Below are 25,415 nucleotides of genomic sequence, written 5' to 3' on the forward strand. Positions count from 1 at the left end.
CATGAATTGGCCACTAGGAATGGCCCCAGGAGGTGCCCCCAAACATGGAGTTTGGGAACCAGCCTGCTTGTATCCTTGGGCCTGACCGTGGGACTGAGCGCTTGGGAGACGTGACTCATGGCAGCGGCTTTAGGAGTGACTGAGCTACCACCATGCTCGGCTGTGAAGTGACAACTGAATCTGGGCCCAGGGAGCAAGGGCTGCATGCTGCTATGGATGAGCAGCTCCAAGGTCCCTGGTGTCCTGCACACTCACGTGGAGACGACAGGAGCTCAGGTCTGGGCTCAGCTCCACCACAGCCCTGAGAGGCCCTCCTGTCTCACAAGCACAGGGCCGACAAGGCTGATAGACAGACACAACATCTGCTCCTGTGAATAGTACAATCAGTGCTGGGACTTTCACGGCCTCCCCAAGTTTCTTAGGAGAAAGTTCAGGCACTGATTGGGAAGGATTAGGACCCTGAAACTAGGAATGGGATGTCTGGTTGGCCTCAGATGGGGCTGAGAACCTTGAACCCCTGGGGCCTCTGAGCCCCTCCCATGTCCAAGGAGACAAGCCCCTTTCACTACAAACCCTGCGAGAACCTCCTGTGGACCAGATACTTAGAAGCTGCTCATTCCACTCGACGTCCATAGTTAGCCCCCAGACCCACAAGTAGGTCCAATCTCTGCATGCTCAGGGTGGGGGCGAGTACAGGGTCCAACCCAGAATAAAACAACTTACAGTAATAGATCCAAACAACTTCAAGACATAATTAATCGATGCCAAGAATCCTGGGGATTATGCAGGGATGGGTCAGGGGTGTCCGACCACAGTGGAGGGAGCACAGCACTGAGCTGGGCTGGTACCATTCACATAGGCACACCAGCCAGAGATTCTGAATTGGTGTGTTGGCCATGGGCTTCCCTGGGGTTCAGCAGGGAAGAATCTGCCGGCCAAAGCAGGAGATGCAAGAGACATGGGTTGGATCCCTGGGTTGGGATGATTGCCTGGAGGAGATGGCAAGGAAATGGCAATAATTCCAGTATTCTTGCCTGGCACATCCACGGGACAGACGAACCTGCTGGACCAATGAAGCTGAGATGCCAGAACCTCTCCTGTGTAATGTAGAGGAAGGAACCCAAGGGTGCAGGGAGGTGACACGTTGGAGAGGACTTATCATTCGTGACCTGTGCTTCTGATGCAGCCCCCGGTAGGGCCACAGAACTTACTTTAAGTATTTCTGTGGTTAACTATACAAACACATTTCCTGATTTTGAAAAACCCTTGCATTCCCATGTAGTTGCTGTCAAACGTTTTGTTGAATTCAGGTTTGTTGGCACTTAGTGTTTCTGAACTGATAATTTGTAAATGAAATGGGTTTGTGGCTTTCATTTGGTTGAGATTATGCTTTCTAAAACAAACAAAAAAAACTTGGAAGGGAACTATATTTGGTATTTTGTAATAAACTATAATGGAAAAGGATAGAAAAAAAGAATATAGATATATACATATATATGTGTAACGGAATCTCTTTGCTGAGCCCCAGAAACTAACACAGTATTGTAAACCAACTATCCTTCAACAGAAAAAAATAACTTGGAAGCTTTTCTTCTTTTTCTTGGCTGTGAAGGAGTTTAAAGCAGTTATGAGCTGACTGTTCTTTAAAGGCTGGCAGATCTCCCTGACACCATCTGGAACTGGAGCTGTTTTTGGGGAAGCTCCCTAACCACCTTCTCTTTCTCTCCACGATAATTGTCCTGTGCAATTGTTACATCTACTCTGAAGTCAGTTCAGTTAAATAATATTTTCCTAGGAACCAACACATTTTATCCAGGTCTTCAAATTTATTTGCATAGAGTTGAGAAAAGTGATGTCTTATGATTCTTTAAATTTCCTGTGTGTTGTTTTTACTTCTAAAAATTTTGTGGCTTTGTGCCTTTCCTGTCTTTCCAGATTAAGTCAGCTACTGGTTCATCTGTTTGATTTTCGAAGAACCGTGTTTTGGATTTTTGAGTTCTTTCCCTTTTCTATTCCTAATTCATTAACTTCTGTTTCCTGTTATTCATCCCTGCCTGTTAATTTCCTCTATTTCACTGTCCTTTTTAAACTTCTCAAGTTTAGGATGCACTTCATTTTGCAAGTTTAGTGATGCACTTAGGGCGTGTACTTTCCTTTGGGCACTGCAACCCATAGGAGCTCCCCTGGACTGCTTTTTTTTTTTTTTTTACTATTTTTCCAATATTCTGCAATTCCAGTTTTGATTTCTTTTTGGATCCAAGAGGTGTTTCACCTGCAGGGAATTTTAAAACATCAATTTACAGCTTTATTGTCTTGAGAGTAGGTAATACTCTCTGTACCACATCATAAACATTTCTTGGTAACCTCAGACTTTGAGAAAACAAGGTGCAGCCTGTGTTCTCAGGGGGACAATCGATTTATATTGAAACCACCTGATCATTCTGCTATGATGGAGGCCATCCAGGGCCTGTGAGTTCTTGTCCACTTGGGCGCCGTGGCAGGAGGCTGGGATATGGCCTCACATGGACCTGCAGATGTGGTAACAACCCCCAGCCCATGTGGAAGTGGATGGGGAGGACTTGGGGTGGGGGTCTCTGCCAGCTCAGCAGTGAGGAGATGGGGGTGGGAGACTGGCTGGGGGCTCTTTGAAGGCTATCAGCTCCTGGGAAGCTGTGGTGAGTCAGACATCTGGAAGCTCACTGTGATCTCTGGCCTTGAGTGGACAGATGAAGGCAGGATATCTTGGGGGGAGGAGAGCAAATGTACCCTCTGTCCCTTGCTTTACTCGATGGCCTGTCCATCAGTTGTGTTCATGAACAGGAGAGAAAAACTGCACAACTTGGACCTGGCTTCTTTGAAACCTGCAGCAATGGGTCCAGGGCTGGACTTCTCCACTCCCTCCAGGAGAAGTTTTCCAAGCCAACTGTGGTGGGGGTGAGTAAGTTTAATTATGGAGGAAGCACCTGTACATCCAACAGAAGATTGGATGCCAAGTAGAGGCCTGGCTGCTCTGCTCATCGGGGGCCCCTTGGGGCAGGTGTCTCTACTTGGCAAGGAAGGGAGGCCATATCATCCTCCCAAGGTGCTGGCTTCCTTGGAGAACAACCTTGATGAAAGCATAAGTTTTGGGCCCAGCTTGAGAGTTTTTTGCCCTTGAGGGGCTCCAGGCCCTGCAGGAGGCCTGGCCAGAGGTCAGGCCAGGGTCAAGGGCTGCTCCACATCTGGAGAAGAGTTTCCTGGCTGGCACCATCTCCCCAGGGCTATGAGGGGTCAGCCTGAAACCCACTCAACCTGCAGGTCCCAAGTCAAGGATAAGGAACAGGACTTCTCACTGAGGCCCAAACCCTACATGTGGGCCAAGAGGGCCCCAGCTTTGAGGACCAGGTCGCCGTTCAGGGAAGAGGCTCTGAGTTTCCTAGGATGGTTGCTCCAGGCAGGTGGGGAGCTCTCTCTTCTGCTTCCTGAGGCTGGCCATCTGCCAACCCACCCAGGACTAGGAAGAGGGAGAGGGTGGGGGAGCACCTCTTTGAGCAACCTCCCTAGGGGCTGGACAAAGAATGACGACGACAGGCTGGCCCCACAGCTGGGCCTGGGGAGTCTGGTCAGTGGAGCCGGCAGCCAGAGGATGCTTCCTTCCGGATTCTCGCCTTCAGCCTCTTCAGGCCACTGTGCTCTGGGTCCAACAGGAGGCCAGCCTCGGCCACTGTCCAGGCCTCACTGTAGCGTTGCTCAACCAGGCAACACCGTGCCTGGCGCAAGAGTATGTGGGTGGCTGGAGCCCGGCCTGGCCGCTCCCACAGACTGCTCTGGGCCTGGGTGGGTGCCAGATGGAGGGCCTGGGCGAAGGCCCCCGCAGCCCCAGCCTCATCCCCCAGACCCAGCAGCAGGAGGCCCCGGGAGCAGAAGTCCTCCACCTGTGTCTGGAGGTCACTTTCCCTCGAGCCCTCTTGGAGCACGTGGTCTAGGTCCCCAAGTGCCCGGCTAAACTCCCGCAGCTCGGCCAGGCAAGTGGCCCGACGGCGCAGGTGACAGGTGCTGCTGCCTCCCGCCAGGACGGCCAGCGAGCAGTAGCCCAGCGCCTGGCGGGGCTGTCCCAAGTTCAGGAGGGTGTCAGCTTCGTGGACTGCGGCCTGCACAGAGGGGACAGAGGGAGGGAGGTCAGGCCATCCCCTCTGAGCCCTGCACAGCCAGCCGCCACTCTCTCCCCCATGCAGATGCTGTTTGCTTCTTCTGGGGGTTAGTGTATGGAGGCACAGGGCAGTGACTACCCCCTTGCAATCCCTTCACCCTGCTTGGGTGTCCTCCTGCTTCTCACAGCCCTACTGTCCCACCTGCGGTCCCAGCTCCTCTTACCTGGGTGACCTCCTTTCTTCCCTCTGCTCCTCCCCCTCTGATGGGACTTTGGCCAGCCTCTCCCCTCCCCACAAGGCTGCCCAGCCCCAGGACAGCGGCGAATGCCTCTCTGCCCAGGCTGTTCCTGGAGCCCTTTCCTGGACCCCAGATCAGAAAGGCAGGGTCTGCTCTGTGCTAGGGCTCTTCTTACTTCACTAACCAACCAGCTGCTCCCACAGGCCCAGGGGAGCCAGAGTCAAGGCCAGGGACACACTCTGCAGGCGCCCCCGGTGTGTTCAGGAAGGCTGTGGTGGACTCTCTCTCTGCCCCATGGATGCAGCAGGGCAGGGCCAGAGGTCAGAGGGTGCTGTCCATCCTAGTACTCTTTCCCTGGAGACTGCTGGACTGAAGCCCTGGCCGCCCCCATCTGGGTGGAGCAGCTCCAAGGGCCAATGTCACCCCTCTACCCCCAAGGCTGACTTTCCTTATCTGAGTGTGGCGGAAGCCCACTCTTCAGACCTGCCCAAATGCCTTACGTCCCCTTGCCAACTGCCCCGGATAGATCCGCTTGCCTCCCTTGGCTCCTCCTGATCTCAAAAACCCACAGTGGCTCCCCAAGGCCTGATGGGGAACAAACCAGACGCTGCCTCTCCCGCTGTCTCTCCCTCTCCCATGCAGCCAGGTGATACCAACGCCCCCCGCCCCCGCCTCTCCCCAGGAAAGCACAGTGCACCCAGCATATGAGCGCGTGTTCTTGTCTTCCCGGCCGTGCCAGAGGATCGGCGACTCTGTTTCTCGGTGCAGTGCCCTCTCTACGGGGGAGGTCAAGAGCATCAGCAAGAGAGTCAAACCCCCGCGCGGCCCAGGGAAAGTATTCCACCTCTTCTTGCTTCATCTACGGGTTCTGCGAAATAGGAGAGGAAAGTGACAAGCCGCCACCAGTCGCGCAGGCGTAGTACCGCCGGAAACGGAGCGCCACTACTTCTGTCTTACTTCCGGGTTGGCCCGCGTCGCCCAGCAACGGGCCAGCGTCTCACGAATTCTCGCAGCAGCGAAACCTGTCTCCAGGCGGCCCGGCCCAGCGCTCATCTCTGGGCCCAGCCCTTCTAAGAACTCAAAGACACACCTTTGCCCAGCCCTGTCTTGTGAACTCCGAGAGCTCAACCTAGCTCCCTTCTCCTAGCTCACAGCCCTCCTCCCCTTCCTCTGGGCTCTGAGACTAGCCTAGGACCCGCCTCTGAGATCTCTGGGCTTCGCAGCCGCCCCTCTGGTTCTCGGTCCTGATAACACGCTCCTTGGTAGGCTCAGGGCATCCTTGATTTGTTCTTTGACTTCCCTTGTAGCTCAACTGGTAAAGAATCTGCCTGCAATGCGGGAGACCTGGGTTCGATCTCTGCGTTGGGAAGATCCTCTGGAGAAGGGAAAGGCTACCCACTCTAGTATCCTGGCCTGGAGAATTCAGTCCATGGGGGTGCAAAGACACGACTGAGCGACTTTCACTATCGGTTTTGGCCTGCTCAGCTCTACAAGGGCCGCCCCCCTACATTGCCCCTGGCTCCCATAGCTCTTTCTGTCTCTAATGCCCATCCAGCCAACTTCCATATTGACCCCGCGTTGAAACCCCTAGTGTGGTTCTGTTTTCCTGATGGACCTGGAGTGACAGAGCCTGTGGAAGCATAAAGAGGTGAAATTCTTGCCCCAGGTTGTGCAGGGATTCTTGACTGGCCTGCTGATGCTCTTGGCTTCTACCACCTACCGATCCCTTCACTGCCCACCCCGTCCCCTGCTCCCTCAAAAAAAAAAAAAAGGTTAAATTCAGCCACTACAGGGAAATCCATTCTGCTGTCTGCATTCCCCCAGTCCACCTCCTGTACATGCCTGGCTGCTTCTGCCTCCAGCAGGTGAAGGGAGGGGCCCTTCGCTCTGCCCCCACCCTCTCCTCATGCCCCTTCCCCTACACTCTACACCGGCTGCATTTTGATCACCTATTTCTTGAACACTCCCAATTCTTTCCTGCCTCCAGTCTTTTGCCTTGGCCTCTGTATTGCCATGGCGGTCTCACCTCCAGAGCTGCCTCGCAAACCCACTGCTCTGTCTCATGGTCTTCCTACACTTTTACCCTTTGAAGTAAACACCACCCCCCCACTGTGGTACCCCCCTGAGATGCAAGGGCCATGCTGCTGGCAGTGGCTCCACCCAGGGCCTGATGGAATGTGCTTTTACCTCCTTGTCAAATGAGCAGCTGAAGGAAAAATCCCCTACCCAAATAGCCCCAGCCCAACCTCCCTTCAGGGGCCCTTTCGGTTCACTAAGGGTTCACCTGCTTGCTCTCTGGATGGACATCCCTCACCTGGCCTAACCAGGGGGTTGGGGCGGGGTTCCATTGAGGGCCAAGTGTTCCTGTCTGGCTCAATCTGGCTCTGAGGATACCGTCCCCTCCCTCTTCTCAACCCCGAGTCAGCTTATATGTTTCACACAAAGAAGACACCCTGGGGGTGTCAGGGCTTGAGCTGGCCAGACCCGGGTGCCTTCTCCTGATCAGGTGCAGGGGGCTTGTAGCGCTGTCCAGGGCCCTGGACCTGGGGGTCTCACACCCCAGGTGCTGGAGAGGGGCTGGGCTGGGGACTCTGAGGGGTGCTGTGCCCACCTGGGTGAGGCTCTGCCTCTCTGAAGCCTCCAGGAGACACAGCAGGAAGCCGAGGTCCTGGGCATCCATCTCTGCAAGGCACTGCAGGTCCTGTGCAGCGGCCACCACATCCCCCTTCTTGAGCCGGAGCAGCCCACGCCGGGCGCGGGCTGCCTCTGATGGAGGGGTGGGGTGCAGGACTTTTTGCAGATGGGCACCGGCCTCGTCAAAGCTGCCTGTCAGGGATTGGGGAAGGACAGTCACGGTGGGGCTGGGGCGGTGGTTGTGGGGGACACTAGGAGGCTCCCTACAGCATTTCTTGTTCAGTTCTGGCTCTGGGAGTGGCTGGTTAATGGAAGGCCTTAGTCCCAGAAGGAAGGAGCAGTGAACAGAGGGGCAAAGTGACACCTTGTTGGTCACATGGATTCACCTGATGACCGAGCCCCCCACCAAGGGGGTGTCATTAAACTCTATGACCCCCAGGTGGAGCAGCAGGACTTGGAGTTCCCTCACCATAGTCACTGCAAGGACCTGCTTTCTCTCCTGAGTAGGGCTGCATGGGATCAGAGCAGGCTCTGGGGTCCCCGAAGGCCTCGGTGGGGGCACCTCACAGGCTTGGAAGTGATGATGACATGCCCGGGAAATGCAGGCTGCAGAGAGATCTCCCTGTTCAATTTAGTGCTGAAACATTCTCAGGATTTTGCAGTAAAGACTGATGTTTTGGTACATGTGGGACTAAGACAGTCTCACCCAGAACAGGGCAGTCTGTAAACATCCGAATAAATGCATGAGTTAAAGAGGAAGCCTAAGCATCTGAGCCTTTCACAAAACCCAAAATCATGGCTTCATCTCATCTCCCGGTGGACAAAGTTGCACAGGGGACCCACATGGGAACAGGTCACAAGTTCTGGGACTCAGGGTGGGAAGTACCTTAGATGCCACTGAGTCCAGTGTCTCTTTCTCCCATTTTACAAAAAAGAGTCCAGGATGGGAGAAGTAGGGACAATGCTCACATCCCGTGTCTGGGCAGACACATACCCACCGCAGCGAGCGCATCTGCCAGAAGCATGTGCCAGAGGGGCTGCCTGGCATCAATTTCAATCAGTGCCTTCCCTGCAGCCAGGAGGTTCTGGGCGTCCTTGTCACTGAGGCGGGCCCCTGTGTCTGGCAGCTGACTCAGGAGGGCCCGGCAGCGAGAGGAGAGGCTCTGGGTAATGAGGTCCTGGGCCTCCGGCTTCAGAGAGCGAATCTCGGGAACTGCAGTTTTCGGGCTGAGCCTCAGAGCGGAGAGGATGTCGTCCACAGCCTCCTGCAAGGGGGGGAGGGCAGGGTGGGTGGCAGAAGTCATCCCATATTTGTTGTGTTCTTCTCAGTGCCCTAGTGCTGGGGACACCAGAATGGGCGGATGGCCCGGTCCCTGCCCTTTCCCCATGGGGTGAGTGTCAGTCAACAGGAGGGCCTGTAGGTGAGCTGTCAAGGCAGCATGTGGTGAAGTTACAGCAATGGTATCAGAGTTCTGGACAGGGGTGATGGTCTGGAGCTCCAGAAGGGCCATGCTGATCAAGAGCCCGCTATGGCACAGAGCGGGGCTTGGGCTGGCAGCAGAAGGGCCAGAGGCCAGGGGCTGAGTCTGTAGCTCGGAGGTGAGGAGGGGAAGAGGAGTCTGGAGGCCCTGATGGTGCTGCGAAGCACATGAGGTCCAGGGAGGCTGGGTCCTTTAGGGACCCTTGACCCTGGTGAGTCATTTGCATCTGACCTCTGACCTGGCCAACAGTCAGGAGCCATGAAACCACCCTCAGGTCCATCCTCCTGTTGGTTTTCTAGTTGTCCTTTTCTTTGTACTTTGATGTCTTTGCCCCTCCTTTCTACCTTCTTTTAGGTTAATTGAAAAGGTTCATTATTTTATTTTAGTTCCTCCTTTAACCACTTTACTCTGCCTCTTTTTAGGAATTTCCTGACTGCCCGGTGGTTAGGACTCTACATTCTACTTAAGGGGCACAGGTTTGATCTCTGGTCAGGGACCTATGATCCCGCAAGCTGCGCTGTGGCCAAAACAAAAACACAACACAACAAAACAAGAAACTCTGCCTCTCTTTAACATTCTCCAGCTGTTGTCCTATAGGTTACAAAGTCGCTTGCTCAGTTGCTCAGTCACGTCCAATTCTTTTGACCCTATGGACTGTGTAGCCAGCCAGGCTGCTCTGTCCATGGGGTTTTTCAGGCAATAATACTGCAGTGGCTTGCCATTTCTTCCTCCAGGGGATCTTCTCGACCCAGGGATTGAACCTGCGTTTCCTGCATTGGCCACTGAGCCACCTGGGAAGCCCAAAGGTACAAAATGTGTCTCTAGAAATGCCACCCCATTGTCTTCTGGCCTCCATTGTTTCTATGAAAATTCAGTCATTGGTCATGCTTTCTGTTGCTCAGTTGTCTCCGACTCTGCAACCCCATGGACTGCAGCACGCCAGGCTTCCCTGTCCTTCACTATCTCCCGGGGTTTGCTCAAAGTCATGTCCATTGAGTTCGACTGCTACTGTTGTTCTACTATATGTAGTATTTCTTTTTCTCTCTGGCTGCCTTGAATATGTTCTGTTTATCTTTTGTGTTCAGAAATTTGATCAAGGTGTGCCCAAGTGTGTCTCTCTTTGTGTTTATCATCTTGGGATTTGTTGAGCTTCTTGTAAAATTTTTGGGCATTATTTCTTCAAATACTTTTACAACAACATATACATGTATTAATATAAATACATGCACATATATTTGTCCCATTGTTTCTCCTCTGGGACTATAGTTATACATATGTTGGACTGCTTGATATCATCCCAGAGGTCACTGAAACTCCCTTCATTAAGAAGAAAATCGTTTCCCCCACTCTGTTCTTCAGACTGGATAATTTCTACTGGTCCATCCTTAATTTTACTAACCTTTTCTTTGGCAGTTTCCAACCGGCTGTTAAGCCCATCTGGTAAATTAAAAAATTTAGATACACCTTTCAGCTCCAGAATTTCCACTTGATTCTTCTCTATAGTTTCTGTTTCTCTGCTATGATTTTTCATCTGTTCACTCATTATGAAAAATTTTTCTTGACATTCTTCACATGTTTATAATCCCTGTTTTAACACCCTTATCTATTAATTTCAGGAGAAGGCACTGGCAACCCACTCCAGTACTCTTGCTTGGAAAATACCATGGACAGAGGAGCCTGGTAGGCTGCAGTCCATGGGGTCGCTGAGTCAGACACAACTGAACGACTTCACTTTAACTTTTCACTTTCATGCATTGGAGAAGGAAATGGCAACCCACTCCAGTGTTCATGCCTGGAGAATCCCAGGGACAGGGGAGCCTGGTGGGCTGCCATCTGTGGGGTCACACAGAGTCAGACATGACTGAAGCACCTTAGCAGCAGCAGCAGCAGCTATTAATTTTAACATTTGCACCACCTCAAGTTCTATTTCTAATGAGTACTTAGTTTTCTGATTATTGGTCACATTTCCTGGTTCTCTGTGTGTTCAGCAGTTTTTTGATTTTGGGCTAGAAGTTGTGGATAGTACATGGTAGAGTCTGGATTATGTCACCGTCTCATAAAGGAGGTTGTGTTTTATTCTGGTGGCTCATTTTGGTTCTGTTAGATTTGGTTTTGTTCCTTGTGAGGGCAGATACATTACAGTTTTGAACTTAGTCGTAAAATATGACCTTGACTTGGCCTCCCTCGTGGTTCAGTGGTAAAAAAATCTGCCTGTCAAGCAGGAGACATTGATTCAATCCCTGGATTGGAAAGGTCCCCTGAAGAAGGAAATGGCCACCCACTCCAGTATTCTCACCTGGGAAATCCCATGGACAGAGGAGCCTGGCGGGTTACAGTTCATTGGGTCACAAGAGTCGAACATGACTGAAGTGACTAAAAACATGACCTTTACTTAGGACATGGTCTCAGCTGAGTGCCTAAGGTATTCAGAAAAGTCTCTGCTCTGGTGGGGTCAGGATTCCAACATCTGCCACCTGTGAGCTCTGTGGGGCCCCTGCATGTGCAGATCAGCTCAGACAAGAACCCACCTGGAATCCTATGAAGACTTCTCCCCTCTGCATAGCCCCAGTTTCTCCATTGCCCTTCGTTGCAAATTTCAGCTACTGCACCAGCCAGGAAGCCCAGGCTCAGCAAGCCGACTGCCCCACCTCCTGGTGAGTAACAGGAAAGGCTCCACAGGCAGAAAGTCAGGTTTTTGTGGGGCTCCCCTGGGGCTCCCCTTTTGTGGTTTTCCTTCTCTCAGGGATGGCAGGTCTTCACTGTCTGTTGTCCAGGGCGTGAAGACAGTTGTCATGTATTTTATCTAGGTATTTTGTTTTCAGAAGCCCAGTATCTATTACCTCTTCTAGCCACACACTTTTAAAGTCCAGGAACGGGGTTCTCCTGGAGCAAGTGTGTGGGGGACAAGGTGTTAGAGAGACAGAGTCCTTCGATGGCTGGATGAAAGTACGGTCCTCTCTAATCCTCCCTAGACCGTGACCTGGATCCTACCTGACCCTGGTGCTGGCCAGTAGTAAACCTATTGGCTGGTTACCTTTGCAAGAAAAAAGTCCAATTCTGTGCTGGCTCATGGAATTCCAGCTACCACCCATGCAGCCCTCACTGAGGACCAGGTACCAGGCTGAATGGGGCTTCCCAGGGGGCGCAGTTGTAAGGAATCTACCTGCCAATGCAGGAGGGGCAAGAGGTGTGGATTTGACCCCTGGGCCAGGAAGGTCCCCTGGAGTAGGATATGGCAACCCACCCCAGTATTCTTGCTTGGAAAATTCCATGAACAGAGGAACCTGGCAGACTACAGTCCATAGGGTCTCAAAGAGTCGGACGTGGCTGAGCACACTCGCATGCACCAGGCTGAGTATCTGACAGCCTTGAATAAGCACTTCCACCTCAAGGCTGAGGATCTGATGACCTTGAACAAGCATTCCCCATTTTACTGGTGTTGAAACAAAGCTCAGAGATGTTTCAGGATTTGCTCAGAAAGTTAGAGGTGGGAGAGAAGGGTTCTGGATTCTGGACCCTCGCAGGCTGACTCAGAGCTTCTCAGTGAAAGGCTGGAGGGCTTGTGGGCACTTGACCTCAGCCCATCTCCAGGAGGAGGAAGTTCAGGGGGGACAAGGTGGGGCAGCTTCTGCTTAGAGATGTTTCTGAGGCACCTCTCAGGGGAGCTGCTGGTATGTGGGGAGCACCCAGGGGTGTGGTTCCAGGGGTCCGCCTCCTGGTTGAGTCCCATCTCTGTTTAGTGGGCTCATCTCTGAGAACCCAGGTGCTTTCCCAGTACAGGAAGGGGCCTGCAGAGGGCTGGGTTCCAAACCACACGTGCGTGCCCAGGCTGGAACAGACACCAGTTGCCAGTGCCCTTGGGGGAAACGCGATACCCTGGCAGGCAGAAGCACTGTCTTCAGATGCTCTCATTCCAGTGGTATCTTGGATGGATCACTTTTCCTTGTCTTCTGGGACTCCTGTCCTTAAGGAATTCAGAAACCTGGCAGGCTGGTTACCTCTAGGCTATACTTTGACCCAGAGAAGCATCAGAGCAGACAGTTGGTTTCAGTTTCTCACCCATGACATCGCTCTTGGCTGCAAAGTGCCCTTGTCCAGGGCTGTTTGGCTGTGGCTGCTTCTGAACATAGCTTCTCTGTGGAAAGTACCTTCCCTGGGCCTGGCAGTGGAATACCTCCCACCCCCGCCCCTGCATGCCAACTACCCGAAACCACAGGTCCTGTATAGACAGCTTAGGGTGGCACCCAAGAGGCAGCCAAGGTCTCTTTACTCTAAGGTAGGGTCCCCCAGTAAGCCTGAGGCTTTGCATATCTATCCACACTGATGGATGCTGGGAGCACAGGGACTCTTCAGATGAGAGCGAAAGGCTACCTGAAACCAGGGATGTGATGGTGAGGCTCTGTGAGCCCCAGAGTGGGCGGGGATTTGATGCATGTGTCACACTCGATGCCTGGCCTTGCGTCCTCTCTCGTGGGGGGCTGAGAAGGAGGGCAGTGCCTCTCCTGAGCACCACCAGCTGCCCTGTCCCAAGTGGGGAGCGTGGGGCTGGTACCTTCTGCTCATCCAAGGCCAGGTGCAGGAGTGCCCGGCCACACAGCGCCTGTGTGTTCCCTGGCTCAGTCCTCAGCACGGAGGTGAAGTCGAACATGGCTGTCTTCTTCTGGCCCAGGAAGCCATAACAGCGGGCTCGGGCGAGCAGGGACTCAGTGGCTTGATTTCCTGAAGGAAAGGGGCGTGGCATCAGGATGTGACCTCTGCCGGGCACGGCCAGGTTCAGCATTTCTGCCCTCACCCAGCAGTTTCTGCACCCTCCCTGGTGCCCAAAGGGTTGGGGGAAGAGGTGCACCAGCTCTGGGGTCACCTGGGGAGCTCACAGACTGCTGGGCACCCAGACAGCCTGGGGAGCAGTCTAGATTGGCCTGGGGCCCCTGGCTGTGGAACACAGCTTGGCTCTGGGAGCCCAACCTGGATGGGTGGTGTTTGGGAGGGTTGGTGGACAATCAGAGGGGGCTTCCTAGAGGAGGGGGCACTGCAGCTGCATCTCAGGTGAGATGAGGGGAGGTACAAGGGGGGAGGAATCTGAGCAGCTGGTCATGGAATAGCTGCAGGCATGAAAGTGCCAGCTTGGTCCCCCTACCCTCAGGGCCTGGATGTGTGGTATGGAGCCCAGGATACAGGGGAGGGTCCCAGCTCAGGCCCCAGCTGGCTGGGCCCTCTCCTAGGCCTTAGCATGAAGGTGACCAGGGGTCATGAAACACCCGTGAACCAAGCATGTGCTCAGACCGCTGGTGCCTGACAACACCTCTTCTCCACATGGCACAGGCTCCCCTTATCCCCAGGTACCTGGCAGAATGGGGGTGGGAGGAGGGGGGTGGGAGGCTCTTACCTGAGGCAAAGATGGCCAGAGAGAGGTAGGCGATGGCCTCCCTGGTGTGGGCCCTGCCTTCGGCCCCTCCGGGTCGTGCCCGCAGGATGGCCAGGGCCCTCGTGTGGCAGTGGCCCCAGAGCAGCTGCCGGTCCTCGTGACAGAAGACAGCTAGGGTGGACTGGAGGCAGGCTGTGTCCCCGGACTGCACCACCTTCTTCACCAGCTGCAAGGGAAGGGGTGTCACCGTTGGGTCCTCTCTGAGGCCCGCCCAGACAGCTCCACCCCCATCCTCAGCGCAGGGGCGTGGCTCAGGGATGAGGCTTGCAGGGGCGTGGCAGGCAAAGGCGTGGCTCTCGGGGGAGGGACTTCGGGCTGGCGGGGTGGTGGTGGTGGTGGTGGTGGTGGTGATGGTCTTAGCCTCTTTGAGCCGCGCCTCCTCCTCCATTACCGGCAGGCAGAGATCTGGCCTTACGGACCTGCGCACAGCAGGCCTGAGAAGTTCAGGGAAAGCGGGCTTCAAACTAATAAAAGTGACAGAGGCCCGGGGAGTCCTTCAGAAGGCACCAGGAGGGACCCTGGGACCTGTCCCTGCTCTGGGCGGAGTGAGTGGGGAGGGGGCGGGACATAACTTCACAGAGACCCACCCGATGCTGCCCCTGCCCGCTGCACATGTGTGGACGCCGGTCCCAGAGAAGGACAGGCAGGACCCAGAGCATCCTTCCCTCCCACACTTATGGCCCAACTCAGGGCGACCAGAGCCCAAAACAGGCCAGAGCGGAAGAAGGAGGATGACAGGTTCCACAGCCCTGCTCCAAAGTCTGACAGCTCTTCCCTGGGAACATGATCTTCTGCCCTCAGAGGACCTGAGGAAGGCAAAGTCACACTGCTCCTGGGAGCTGAGTGGTCTCCGAGGGAAGAGAGCAGGGCTGGAGAGTCTGGGGGCTCTTCCACCCTGGACAGCGTCACCAGCAAGCCTAGTTTACTTGGGAGATTTGGGACTAAGCTCCGCTGATACTCAGCTCATGGCTTTTTCTTCATAACAACAAAAGCAAATACAGAGCACTACTGCATGATGGAGGTCGGCTGGGCCCTGGGGTACCTGCTGCAGCTAATTCTCATGAGAACCTGGAAGGCCAGGGTACAGTTGAGGAGACTGAAGGTCAGAGAGGTGAGGACCTGCTGGAGGTGGCAGAACCGGGGCTGAGACAAGCTGTGCCTGGGACAAGCTGGGGCTGGGACAAGTCTGGGTGCAAGGTGCTGAATGAGGGGCCAGTGGGGGCCTGGTACCCTCCATAGCACTGTGCCCAGTGTTGAGCTGCCCTGCGTGGCCTGCTGGGGCCCTCTTACCTGGTTGGCGTCATAGGAGAATCCCCTCCGGAGCTGCAGCAGGGCCAGCCGCGCCAGCACAGGGGCCGCCTGAGGCCTCCGGGAGAGGGTCACCAGCAGGGCCTTGTGGGCGTCGTCCAGGCGGCCCAGGCGGTACAGGGCGTCAGCTGCCAGGAGGCACGAAGCCTCATCCTCCGTGTCCAGTTCCATCAGGAGTGTGGCCAGCTGGTGCACGCCGTGGGCATCCCTGTGGAGAGAGCGGCTGGGGGAGAGCTGACCCTTCCCTACACCCCTTCCATCTGCCCAGGAGGTGGGATGCAGACAAATCCTACTTCCTGCACCTTGTCCAGGCAGCTCCCTTCCTGCTGCATCTCAGAGACCAGGTTTCTGCTGGAGGGTGCCGGCTCATGCTGGCTGCAGAGCCCGGAGCTGCCCTTTCTGACCCTCTTCCGCCCTATGGGGCAGGCATTTCACAGATGAGGAAGTGAGGCTGTATGCTGACCCCCAGCATACATTCTGCCCATTCTGCCCTAGTTTTCTTTTCTGCAAAAACAGGTAAAAGTGTTGGCGTTGCAGGGCTCAGGTGTGTGGTCCACAGAGCTAGATAACGCCCAGGCTGCACTTGGAATGACCCTGGGGCCCTCTTGGGAATGAGCTTGAGCTCCTACTGGGACACAGCTCAAGCCTGGAATTGACGGTTCCCAAGAGAACAGATATAAAGGGCTCCCAATCTCTTACAAGAAAATTCCTCCTCACCAGCAAATCAAAGTGATGCAAATGAAGGAATTGGGGCCGAGAAAGCCAGTGTGTGTGTGTGTGTGTGTGTGTGTATTTGTGTGTGTGTGTATTTGTGTGTGTGTTTGTGTGTATGTGTGTGTGGTGTAGGGATGAGGATGCTGACATCAAACATACCAGGCTCCCCCAGCTCAGTGTTGTTAGTTTTGCTAAAACACCTTCTCACCACCTCCCAGCAACCAGAGAAATGCCAATCAAAACATCTGCAGGTTCACCTACTGGGCTGCCAAATAAATTTGCAGAAGGAGCATCAGGACTGGAGCGTGTAGCCTGTGGGCAGGTGGGCAGTTCCAAGGTCAAGGGCCTCACAGGGAGCTGTGCCCTCTGACCCCAGAGATCAGCTTCTGTCAAATCTTTAGGGAAGACTAATCCAAGACTGGATGTTACCTGGGTAGCCTTATAACTAATTGCAGAGGAGTTGGAAATGCCCAAAGCCCTGATGGGATGTTCACAGGATGAGCTACCAGGCTGTGAGAAAGGTAAGTAGCAGCAGAAGAAATGTTCATGATCCAGTGAGTAAAAACGTGGGTTATATTTGCATATTAAGCATAAGTTCAGTTTTGTGAACTCTATTTTATATGTACAAAGAGAAACAAGGGAATGCAAACAGTGGGATGCTGGGTAAGTTCTGTTTTTTTCATTTCCATTTTTGAGTTTCTAATTTGCTAAGTGCATAATGTATCTGCCCTTTGGGACCAAGCGTCCAAGATCTGGGCCCCAGGACTAAACCCCCCACCAGGGCCTTAGGGAAATCACCCAGCAACTCCCTGCCTCGGTTTACTCATCTATAAATTAGTACACACACCCGGACTACCTTGGAGCAGACCAGAATGAAGCAGCAGCCCCTGGTGGGTGTGCGGGGCTAGTGTTTACCCTTCCTGCACAGCGGGGCTGTCTGTCTCCGCGGCCTTAGTCCGGCGGCCCCGCCAGCTCTTGGGTCCCGGCTCTGACCTCCGCTGCAGCATCTTGCGGCCCTCCTCGCGCAGCACGGTCAGCAGCAGCCCTCGTTGGTTCCAGGGCACGTAGGTCTTGGTGACGAGCAGAGTTTCCTCGGGGCCTAGGCGGCAGGCGGTAACATAGTCCAGTGCGCCCAGGAAGGCGCTGCCCGCCAGCACTCGCAGCAGCCCGCGGCCGCACAGAGCGCGCACGCAGCCGCTCAGGTGCGGCGGGCCCAGCTCCACCACCGCCTGGAAGTCCTCCTGGGCGCTCCCCGAGTCGCCAGAGTGTAGCGCGCAGAAGCCGCGCAGCGCCATCAGGGGCGCGCGGTCCCCGGCACGGTCCCCGCTGCGCGAGGGCCGCAGCAAGCGCTCGCACAGCGCGCGGGCGCCCGCCGCGTCCCCTGCCAGCAGCAGGCACTCGGCCAGTCGGGCGCCCAGTGCCGGGCGCGCCCCGGGCGGGGCGACTCGACACAGGACCCGGAGCGCGCGGGTCACCGGGACCAGCAGCTCACGGCCAGAGTCCTCGCGGAGCTCGGGGCGACTCCGCACGGTCTCCTGGAAGTGGGAGAAGCCCAGGTCCGCAGCCTCCTGCACTTGGGCGTGCAAGCGCTCCCGGTCCCCGGCGGAGAGCACGGCCTCGAACTGCCTCCGAGCCCCAGAGGGGCTCTCGCGGAAGGCCCGGTGCAGGTCCCGAAGCAGGTCTTGGGCCCCGCTGTCTAGGAAAAAGGTCGCTGCAGCGCGGGTGACCAACAGGGTGGCCAGACGCTCACCTGGGGAGAGAACAGAGACATTGGTTCTGTCTGTTATGTCCTCCAGGGGAGCCACCTGTAGACTCCAACCCTCCAGTGGAGGACCCTCTGAGGCATCTCATGCCAAGTCCCCAGAGTCTCTCGGTGGCCAAGGACCCGACATGAAGAGGATGAGGGCTGTCTGGAGGCCGGGAGTCTCTCAGACGGTTCCTGGACTCTAGAACACAGGCTCAAGAGTTGTGGCACACCGGCTTAGTTGCTCTGAGGCATATGGGATCTTCCTGGATCAGGGATTGAACCTGTGTCTCCTGCATTGGAGGTGGGTTCTTTACCACTGAGCCACCAGGGAACCCCGGGGTCAATTTCTGTTGACTTCTTTATCTCCTGACTGTAGCTCACCTTTTCTTTTTGTTTCTTTGCATGTTTAGTAATTTTAAAAATTGTACACTAGCCATCTGGTTGATTTTTTGTAGAGACTCTGGGTTCAGTTATGTTTCTTTAAAGAAAATTGAATTTTGTTTTAGCAGGCAATGAGTGTTCATTGGAAGGACTGATGTTGAAGCTGAAACTCCAATACTTTGGCCACCTGATGTGAAGAGCTGACTCATTTGAAAAGACCCTGATGCTGGGAAAGATTGAGGGCAGGAGGAGAAGGGGACGACAGAGGATGAGATGGTTGGCTGGCATCACCGACTCAATGGGAGATGAGTTTGAGTAGACTCCGGGAGTTGGTGATGGACAGGGAGGCCTGGCGTGCTGTGATCTGTGGGGTCACAAAGAGTCGGACACGACTGAGTGACTGAACTGAACTGAAACTGGCTAGGATCAAACTCCAAATTCTGTCTTCTCAAGTGGGCAGCAGCTGAAAATCCCATTTAGTTCTTGCAGCTTCCAGCTGTTACTTTTTCAGGCCACCCAGTTTCTCTTGAGTGTGCAGGTCAGTGGACAGCAAAGGATTTAAGTGGATTTAATACACAGGTTTAATCTCCTTGCAAGGAGGCCAAACCAGTCATTCTTAAAGGAAACCAACCCCAAATATTCACTGAAAGGACTGATGCTGAAACTGAAACTCCAATACTTTGGTCACCTGATATGAAGAACTGACTCACTGGAAAAGACCCTGATGCTGGGAAAGATTGAAGGCAAGAGGAGAAGGGGACGACAGAGGATGAGGTGGTTGGATGGCATCACTGACTGGATGGACATGACTTTGAGCAAGTTCTTGGAGTTGATGATGGACAGGGAAGCCTGGTGTGCTGTAGTCCATGGGGCCATGACTCAGTGACTGAACAATGAAGAACAGCAATACATGGATTTGGGGTCTTATCTCTTTTCCTCCCTGAATGTGGCTCTCTCCTTTTTAGCATTTCCCCTCTAACTTTGCAGCTACTTTTCTCATCCTTAGTTTCTGTCATGTGACATCTCAAATGAGTAAAATGGTAAATTTCTGTCCTACGTGGATTGAGGAGTCAAAAAGCTGCAAAACTACAAATCTCACCTTGTGTAGTCTTCATCTTTTACAGTCAGTCTCTGGCTTCTGCCTGCATTTGGTCACTGTTCAACTGCCAAATATTTTCATTTTATATTTTGCCCCAATTTTATAATTATCTGTGGGACACACAGTTTAGTCCAGCTAGTTCAACATTATTGAAATCTAGAATCTTTTATTGTTAGATTAAAAAATTTTGACAATCTGGTGGTGAGGGGATATAACATGCTATAATGTTACCACTGTTGTTTTAATTTTCATTTTCCTGATTGCTGGTGAGGCTCGTTTATTTAAAAATACTTTCCTGCCAATCTGGTGGGTAGAGAAAGTGGTATCTCATTGTTTTAATTTGCATTTGTATCATTACTATGATGTTGAATATTTTCCACATGTTTATTAGCCATCTGTGTTTTCTCTTTTGGGAAATGCATTTGCCAGTTCTTGTACTGGATTTTTTCTCCCTTACGGATATGTAGGAATTCTTCAAATACTCTGGGTACTCATCTTTTACCCACTGAATATTTTGCAAATATTTTCTGTCTGTTGTTGATTGTCCTCTCATTTTCTACAATTATGGGCAAAATAGAAGTTTAAAAATTTCAATTCAATCAAATGTATCAAATTTTTCTTTATTGTTTCCATTACTTTTGCGTCTTAAGAAGCCTAGGTGTACACAGAACTTTAAGATATTCTCTCATATTTTCTTTTAGAAAATGTAAAGCTTAGCTGTTAACACAATTCGCCTGGAATTTACTTTTTTTTTTTTTTGCATGGTTTGAGGTAGAGAATCAGTACTATGCATAAATCACGGCCCTCTTTTTTCCCCTGTAGCTTTGCAATGCTCACTCTCATATATTAAGTTCCAGATAATTATAGGTCTGTTTCTGGCCTCTCTAATTTGTTTTATTAGTTCATCTGTTCCTTAAGTCTGTATTGATCAGCATAGCTTTGTACTAACTAGTAGAGAAAATCCCATACCACTGCTTCTTCTCCATCTTCTCCCCTCCCCACTCCCCTTCGCTTTCTGCTCTTACTCCTTCTTCTTTGTCTTGTCTATTTTTGGTCCTTTGCTCTTCTACTATCATATCAAATATTTCCAGCAGTAGACACTGGCTGTCTCTCTGCTTTCAGAGGCATTATTTATTCTCTTTTAATAAATTTTTACAGTGTCCTCCATAAAGTCATATGACTCACTGAAATAAATTATTTTCTTTTGCTACAGTAAAAGGTGTACTTTAAAACCATTAAGCTACTTTTTATTGTTGGTATCTGTAAACAGAAATACTTTTTGTATCTCCTGTTCAATTCTACTCCTGTATCTAATACATTTTTGTTGTTTCTGTTGGGGTCTCTACATAGCTAATCATGTTGTCTGAAATAATGGTTGCTTTATCGCTTTCTTTCTAGACTTATTATTTCCCCTTATTGCATTGGCTAGCATCTCTAGTGCAGTGTTGTATAAATGGGGGAGCGGGCAGCCACCACATTCTTGGTTCTAAAATATCACCACTAAGTATGATATTTTGGTAGGTTTTGATAGATTTTATCTTTTCCAATTAAGTAAGTTTTCTTCTATTCCTAGTTGTTTAAATTTTGGAGATGTTAAATATTATAAAATACTTTATCCTAATTTTTCCCTAATTTCTTTTTTCTTCCATTAATGAATGTTGTAAATTATATTATTATGGAAACATAAGCTTATAAGTCCTGTATTATTTAAGTCAGTTTTAAGTCAGTTTTGGTTAAAGGATACATCAAAAACCAATGCTTTGACTCAGTATGCAGTTGTATCAGCCACTGTTGCCGTGTAACAAATTGCCACAAAACCTAGTGACTTAAAGCAACAACTGTTTTCTATTTGCCATGATTCTTCTTCAGTTTGGGCTGAACTGGCAGTTCTGTTGGTCTTATCAGGGATCACTTCTGTGGCTGAAGCCATCTGGTGGCTTGACTGGGCGGGCAGGTGTAAGGTGGCCTCACTCACATATCTGGGGTTTTGGTGTTGGCCAGGGGCTGAGCCTCCCTCGTGGTGTGTGCCCTCGTGATTCACTAGTTACCTTCCGTGCATGGCACTGGGGAGGTTCCAGGAGGATGGAGATGGAGCCTGGCTCCCAGAACCACACAGCATCACTTCCACTGTTTTCTGCTGGTCCCAGCTGATCTCAAGGCCAAGCCAGCTCTGCTTCCACGCCAGGTGAACCATGGCTGTCTCTCACCTACCCCAGTCGTTCTTAATGAGGAATCTTGAACAGACAGGAGATGGCTGCCGGGGACTTTCCAAAGATAAGCAGTCGGGAACTTCGAGCCCTGGGAGATGTGACTCTTGTTCTGTTTCTTGTCCTCATGCACTGAGTGTCCTTGTACTGTCGTTGCTGTTCAGTCGCTAAGTCATGTCCAATTCTGCGACCCCATGAACTGCAGCACGCCAGGCTCTCCTGTCCTTCACTCTCTCCCAGAGTTTTCTCAGATTCATGTCCATTGAATTGGTGATGCCGTCCAACCATCTCATCCTCTGTTGCCCCTGTCTCCTCCTGCCCTCAATCTTTCCCAGCATCAGGGTCTTTTCCAATGAGTCGGCTCTTCACACCAGGTAGACAAAGTATTGGAGCTTCAGCTTCAGTATCAGTCCTTCCAACGAATATTCAGGATTGATTTTCTTTAGGATTGACTGGTTTGATCTCCTTGCAGTCCAAGGGACTCTCAAGAGTCTTCTCCAGCACTACTATTCCCTGTATCTCCACCTACTAAGAAGGACTGAGGATATTCCCAAATATGGAAGACTTTGTTCAATGTTTCCAGGGACTTTGGATAAGTAGCCTTGAGAATAGAATGTGTTTGTTATAGGAATCTGCATTTGTAAAAAGTCTGTTATAGCAAAATGTATTCATTCACATAGTAAGCCATGCTTGTGAGGCTGTGATAAGGTTGCTCCCAGTGACATAAGTGATTTTGGCCTAATTAAGGTGGTGATTTGTAGGGAAGGTTCTCCTGTCCATGTCAGAGCCCAGGCAGGACAGACAGCTTCCTGCCGTCTCTAGTGGGTGGGGAAGTTTTTCTAGAACATGTTTCTTGAGGCTGCAGCCCATTGGAGCTTCTGGATTTCTGTAGGGGCTCTGTTTTTTTTGTGCTCAGTTGTTTCAGTCGTGTCCAACTCTTTGCAACCCAGTAGACTGTAGCCTGCCAAGCTCCTCTGCCATCGGATTCTCCAGGCAAGAATACTGGAGTGGGTTGCCATTTCCTTCTTCAGGGGGTCTTCCCATCTCAAGAATTGAATCCAGATCTCTGCATTGCAGGCGGATTCTTTACTGATTGAGCCACCAGGTAACCCCGATACATCAGGTTGTCACTGGCTCTTCGGACCAACTGGCTATAAGTCAGAGGTTCCTCTGAACCCCTCTTTGTTCAGTTGCTCACTCCTGTCCAACTCTTTGTGACTACATGGACTGTAGCCCGCCAGGCCCCTCTGTCCACGGAATTCTCCAGTCAAGAATACTGGAGGGGGTTGCCATGCGCTCCTCCAGGGCATCTTCCTGACCCAGGGATCGAACCTGAATCTTCTGCACTGCAGCAGAGGCAAAGCCTCGGGTGCTGCCTGAGGCACCTGCAGGGGCTCTACTGGCCATTAAAGTGAAAGACCTGCCCCTCACCCCGGGAGTTGCTGAACGATCCCAGCTCACAGGTCACTGTGTATTTGTGCTTTGGGCACCAAGGGCCTCCTATTCAGGATTCTGTTGTGACTCTGTTGAGCATTTTAAGGTCATTGACAGTAGGAGGACTGCAGGGCGTCTGCTCTGGCATATTCCTAGAAAGAAATCTGCTCACTTTTCAGTTCTGCCTGGTTCCTGTCTCACCTTGGTATCACCAGGAGCCTCGCAGGCACACTGGACAGACATGCCCCACCCCCTCTGCATGGATTCGGCAGAGGCAGCTTTTTATCTCATAAACGCAGGTGTCATCACCCTGCAGGCTCCCGAGTTCCCTCCTTCTTCTTGTTCTCCTGTCCCCTTTGCTGGGTCCTCTTTTGTGGGGAGCAGTGTGGTGGGTAGTTAGGAGCACACGAGGGCCAAATTCCAGCCTCTGTGAACACTCCGTGTGCCCTAGGTGGCCCCATCGGTGGAGTGGATATGCCTGCACCCAGCTTCCAGCGGTGCTGTGCAGTGTGGTGTGAAAATGCTTCTCATACCAGAACAATGGGTCCGCCCATTGAGTGGCAGCTCCCGGCCCCCGCCTCTAGGTGTCCAGCTGCCCCACTCTGTCCTGGGGGCTCTCCCAATCTGGACCATGACCATCAATCTCTTCCTTGTGTGGATGATCCCCAAACACCTTGAGACCGTGACCCCGGGATCTCAAGGCTCATGTGTCCAGCTGCTTAACGACACATCCAATTTATGGACTCAAGGAACATTTTGGAAGAACTTAGTGGGTGATTGGAGGGCACTTAGTGGTGACACCATTTTCAGGGTTTGAAACACAATTTCATTGAATCTGCCCAGTAACCTTCAGAAGTGGGTATGACCACCACTCCCACATGTGTACAGGGAGGCCAGTGGGTGGCAGGGAGTTGGGAGTGGGGTGGCAGGCTGGTGTGTGGCTCCCGGGTGCTCCCAACCACGGCCCCACTACTTCCGCCCCCACCAGAGGGAAGACCCAGCAAAGGGGCCGGGCAGGAGCAGCATCTTAAACTGGGGGTGTCTCCAGCCCCTGAGGCCCCCTTTCCTGTCCGCTCTTCTCTGTCCTCTGCCTTCCGGCTCGTGAAGGTGAACTCTTAAAGTCATCCTCGATCCTTCCCTGTGCCCCCCTCCTCCCCCCGTCACTACATCTGGCCAGTCTTATCATTTCTGTCTCAGTGATAACTCAGACCTGGATCGCATCCAGCCTCTGGCAGTTTCTCTTCTCAGTCTGGCCCCCAGGGCACATTCTGTGCCCAGCAGACAGAGACTTGGAAAATGCAACTCAGAGCACCTCACTCCAGTTTAAAACCTCCCTGACTTCTTGCTGCTCTGAGGAGAAAATCCAAAGTCCTCAGCCTGAGGGCTTAGCTGTGGCTACTGCCTTTAGAGCCTTTTGTTGCCCTCTGCCCCCACCCACCACCCCCTGCCAGCCATGCTGTATCCATTCAGTGGCATGGACACCCCAAGTTCTTTCTGACATTCTGTTTCTGCTGCCAATCCTTCAGTCTCAGCTCAAATGATGCCTCCTCCAAGAAGCCTTCCCTGACCAGCAGGCTAAAACAGCACCTTGCATAGTCAAACAGTGCTTTCTCAAAGCACAGATTTCCTTTTCTTGGTGCTCTGTAAGCACCTGTCCATGCTTCTTGGCCTGTCCGTTTTGTCACTGTGGTGTCCCCAACGCCAGCACAACCCCCACCCCTACCATAAGCAGGACTTAACCATGCAGTGAAGCGACAGCAGGAGTGACTTTTGGCCTGGTCCTTGGCGGGTGTGGAGCGCATGCCTACCTTGGGGTTTGCAACCTGTTGGGGTGGCCTCCAGGGCCCGGCTGCAGGCTGCCCAGCAGTCCTCATACCTGCCATGCTGGAGCAGGGCTTCAGGTGACAAGGTGATGCTCCAGATGCCCCCAGGATCCAGGGCTGCAAGGAGTCCCTGGCAGTTCGTCACCTGTTGGCTGGCACCATCCCCAGCCTCCTGATGCTCTGAGATGTAGTTCTGGAGGGCTCTGACTAGAGCTGGGAGGTAGGGCTGCTGATGCATGTGAACGAAGGCCACGGTCCGGTTGGCGCTCTCCACAAAGGCCTGGAGGTAGTCGGCCACTCCGCTGTGAACCTGTGTTCTGGACAGGACCCAGGCCAGGGCGCGGGTCAGCCGCAACTCCAGGCTCTGCTGGGAGTGGGCGTCCAGCAGGACCCCGCAGCGCCGCACCACTTCCCCGTGGTGCCCGTGTGCCAGCAGGCCAGCCAGGGAGTGCAGGGCCGCCACGGGGTGGTCAGGGCAGAGGGTGGCCAGGAAGGCACAGGCCAGGGTCCCTGTCAGGGAGACCACCGCCATGCCGTCCCAGTGGATGGCTGGGATCTGGCTGTCACCTCGGCACCAGGCCTCTAGGGTGGCCACCACAGATGAGCCCCGGGTCTCGGGCAGGGTGGCTCGGACGCTCCGCAAGGCTGAGGGACTGTGGCAGCTGAAGGCAGCCAGGTAGAAGGCGGTGGCCAGCGGGGTCTCCCTCAGGGCCAGGTGCCGGTCACCCTCTCGGCAGAGGCAGGCCGCGAGCTCCTGGGCCGACATCACGCCCGCACCTCCGGTGGGCCCATGG

General features: G+C 53.0%; 1 protein-coding gene across 1 annotated transcript; it reads right to left on the reverse strand.

The window, feature by feature from the left end:
* Positions 1–1,917: 1,917 nt before the first annotated feature.
* Positions 1,918–25,415, reverse strand: TTC34 (tetratricopeptide repeat domain 34). Its single transcript, XM_055418820.2, has 8 exons — positions 24,607–25,415; positions 16,846–17,680; positions 15,199–15,424; positions 13,870–14,074; positions 13,036–13,202; positions 7,997–8,267; positions 6,980–7,194; positions 1,918–4,130 (listed from the first exon to the last, which is right to left on the reverse strand). Exons 1-8 carry the CDS (start codon positions 25,385–25,387, stop codon positions 3,603–3,605), a joined length of 3,228 nt encoding a protein of 1,075 aa, XP_055274795.2. The 5' UTR covers positions 25,388–25,415; the 3' UTR covers positions 1,918–3,602.

This window comes from Moschus berezovskii, chromosome 17, assembly GCF_049115385.1.
Source record: "Moschus berezovskii isolate FMDL1 chromosome 17, NW_MosBer_1.0, whole genome shotgun sequence".
Taxonomy (NCBI): domain Eukaryota; kingdom Metazoa; phylum Chordata; class Mammalia; order Artiodactyla; family Moschidae; genus Moschus; species Moschus berezovskii.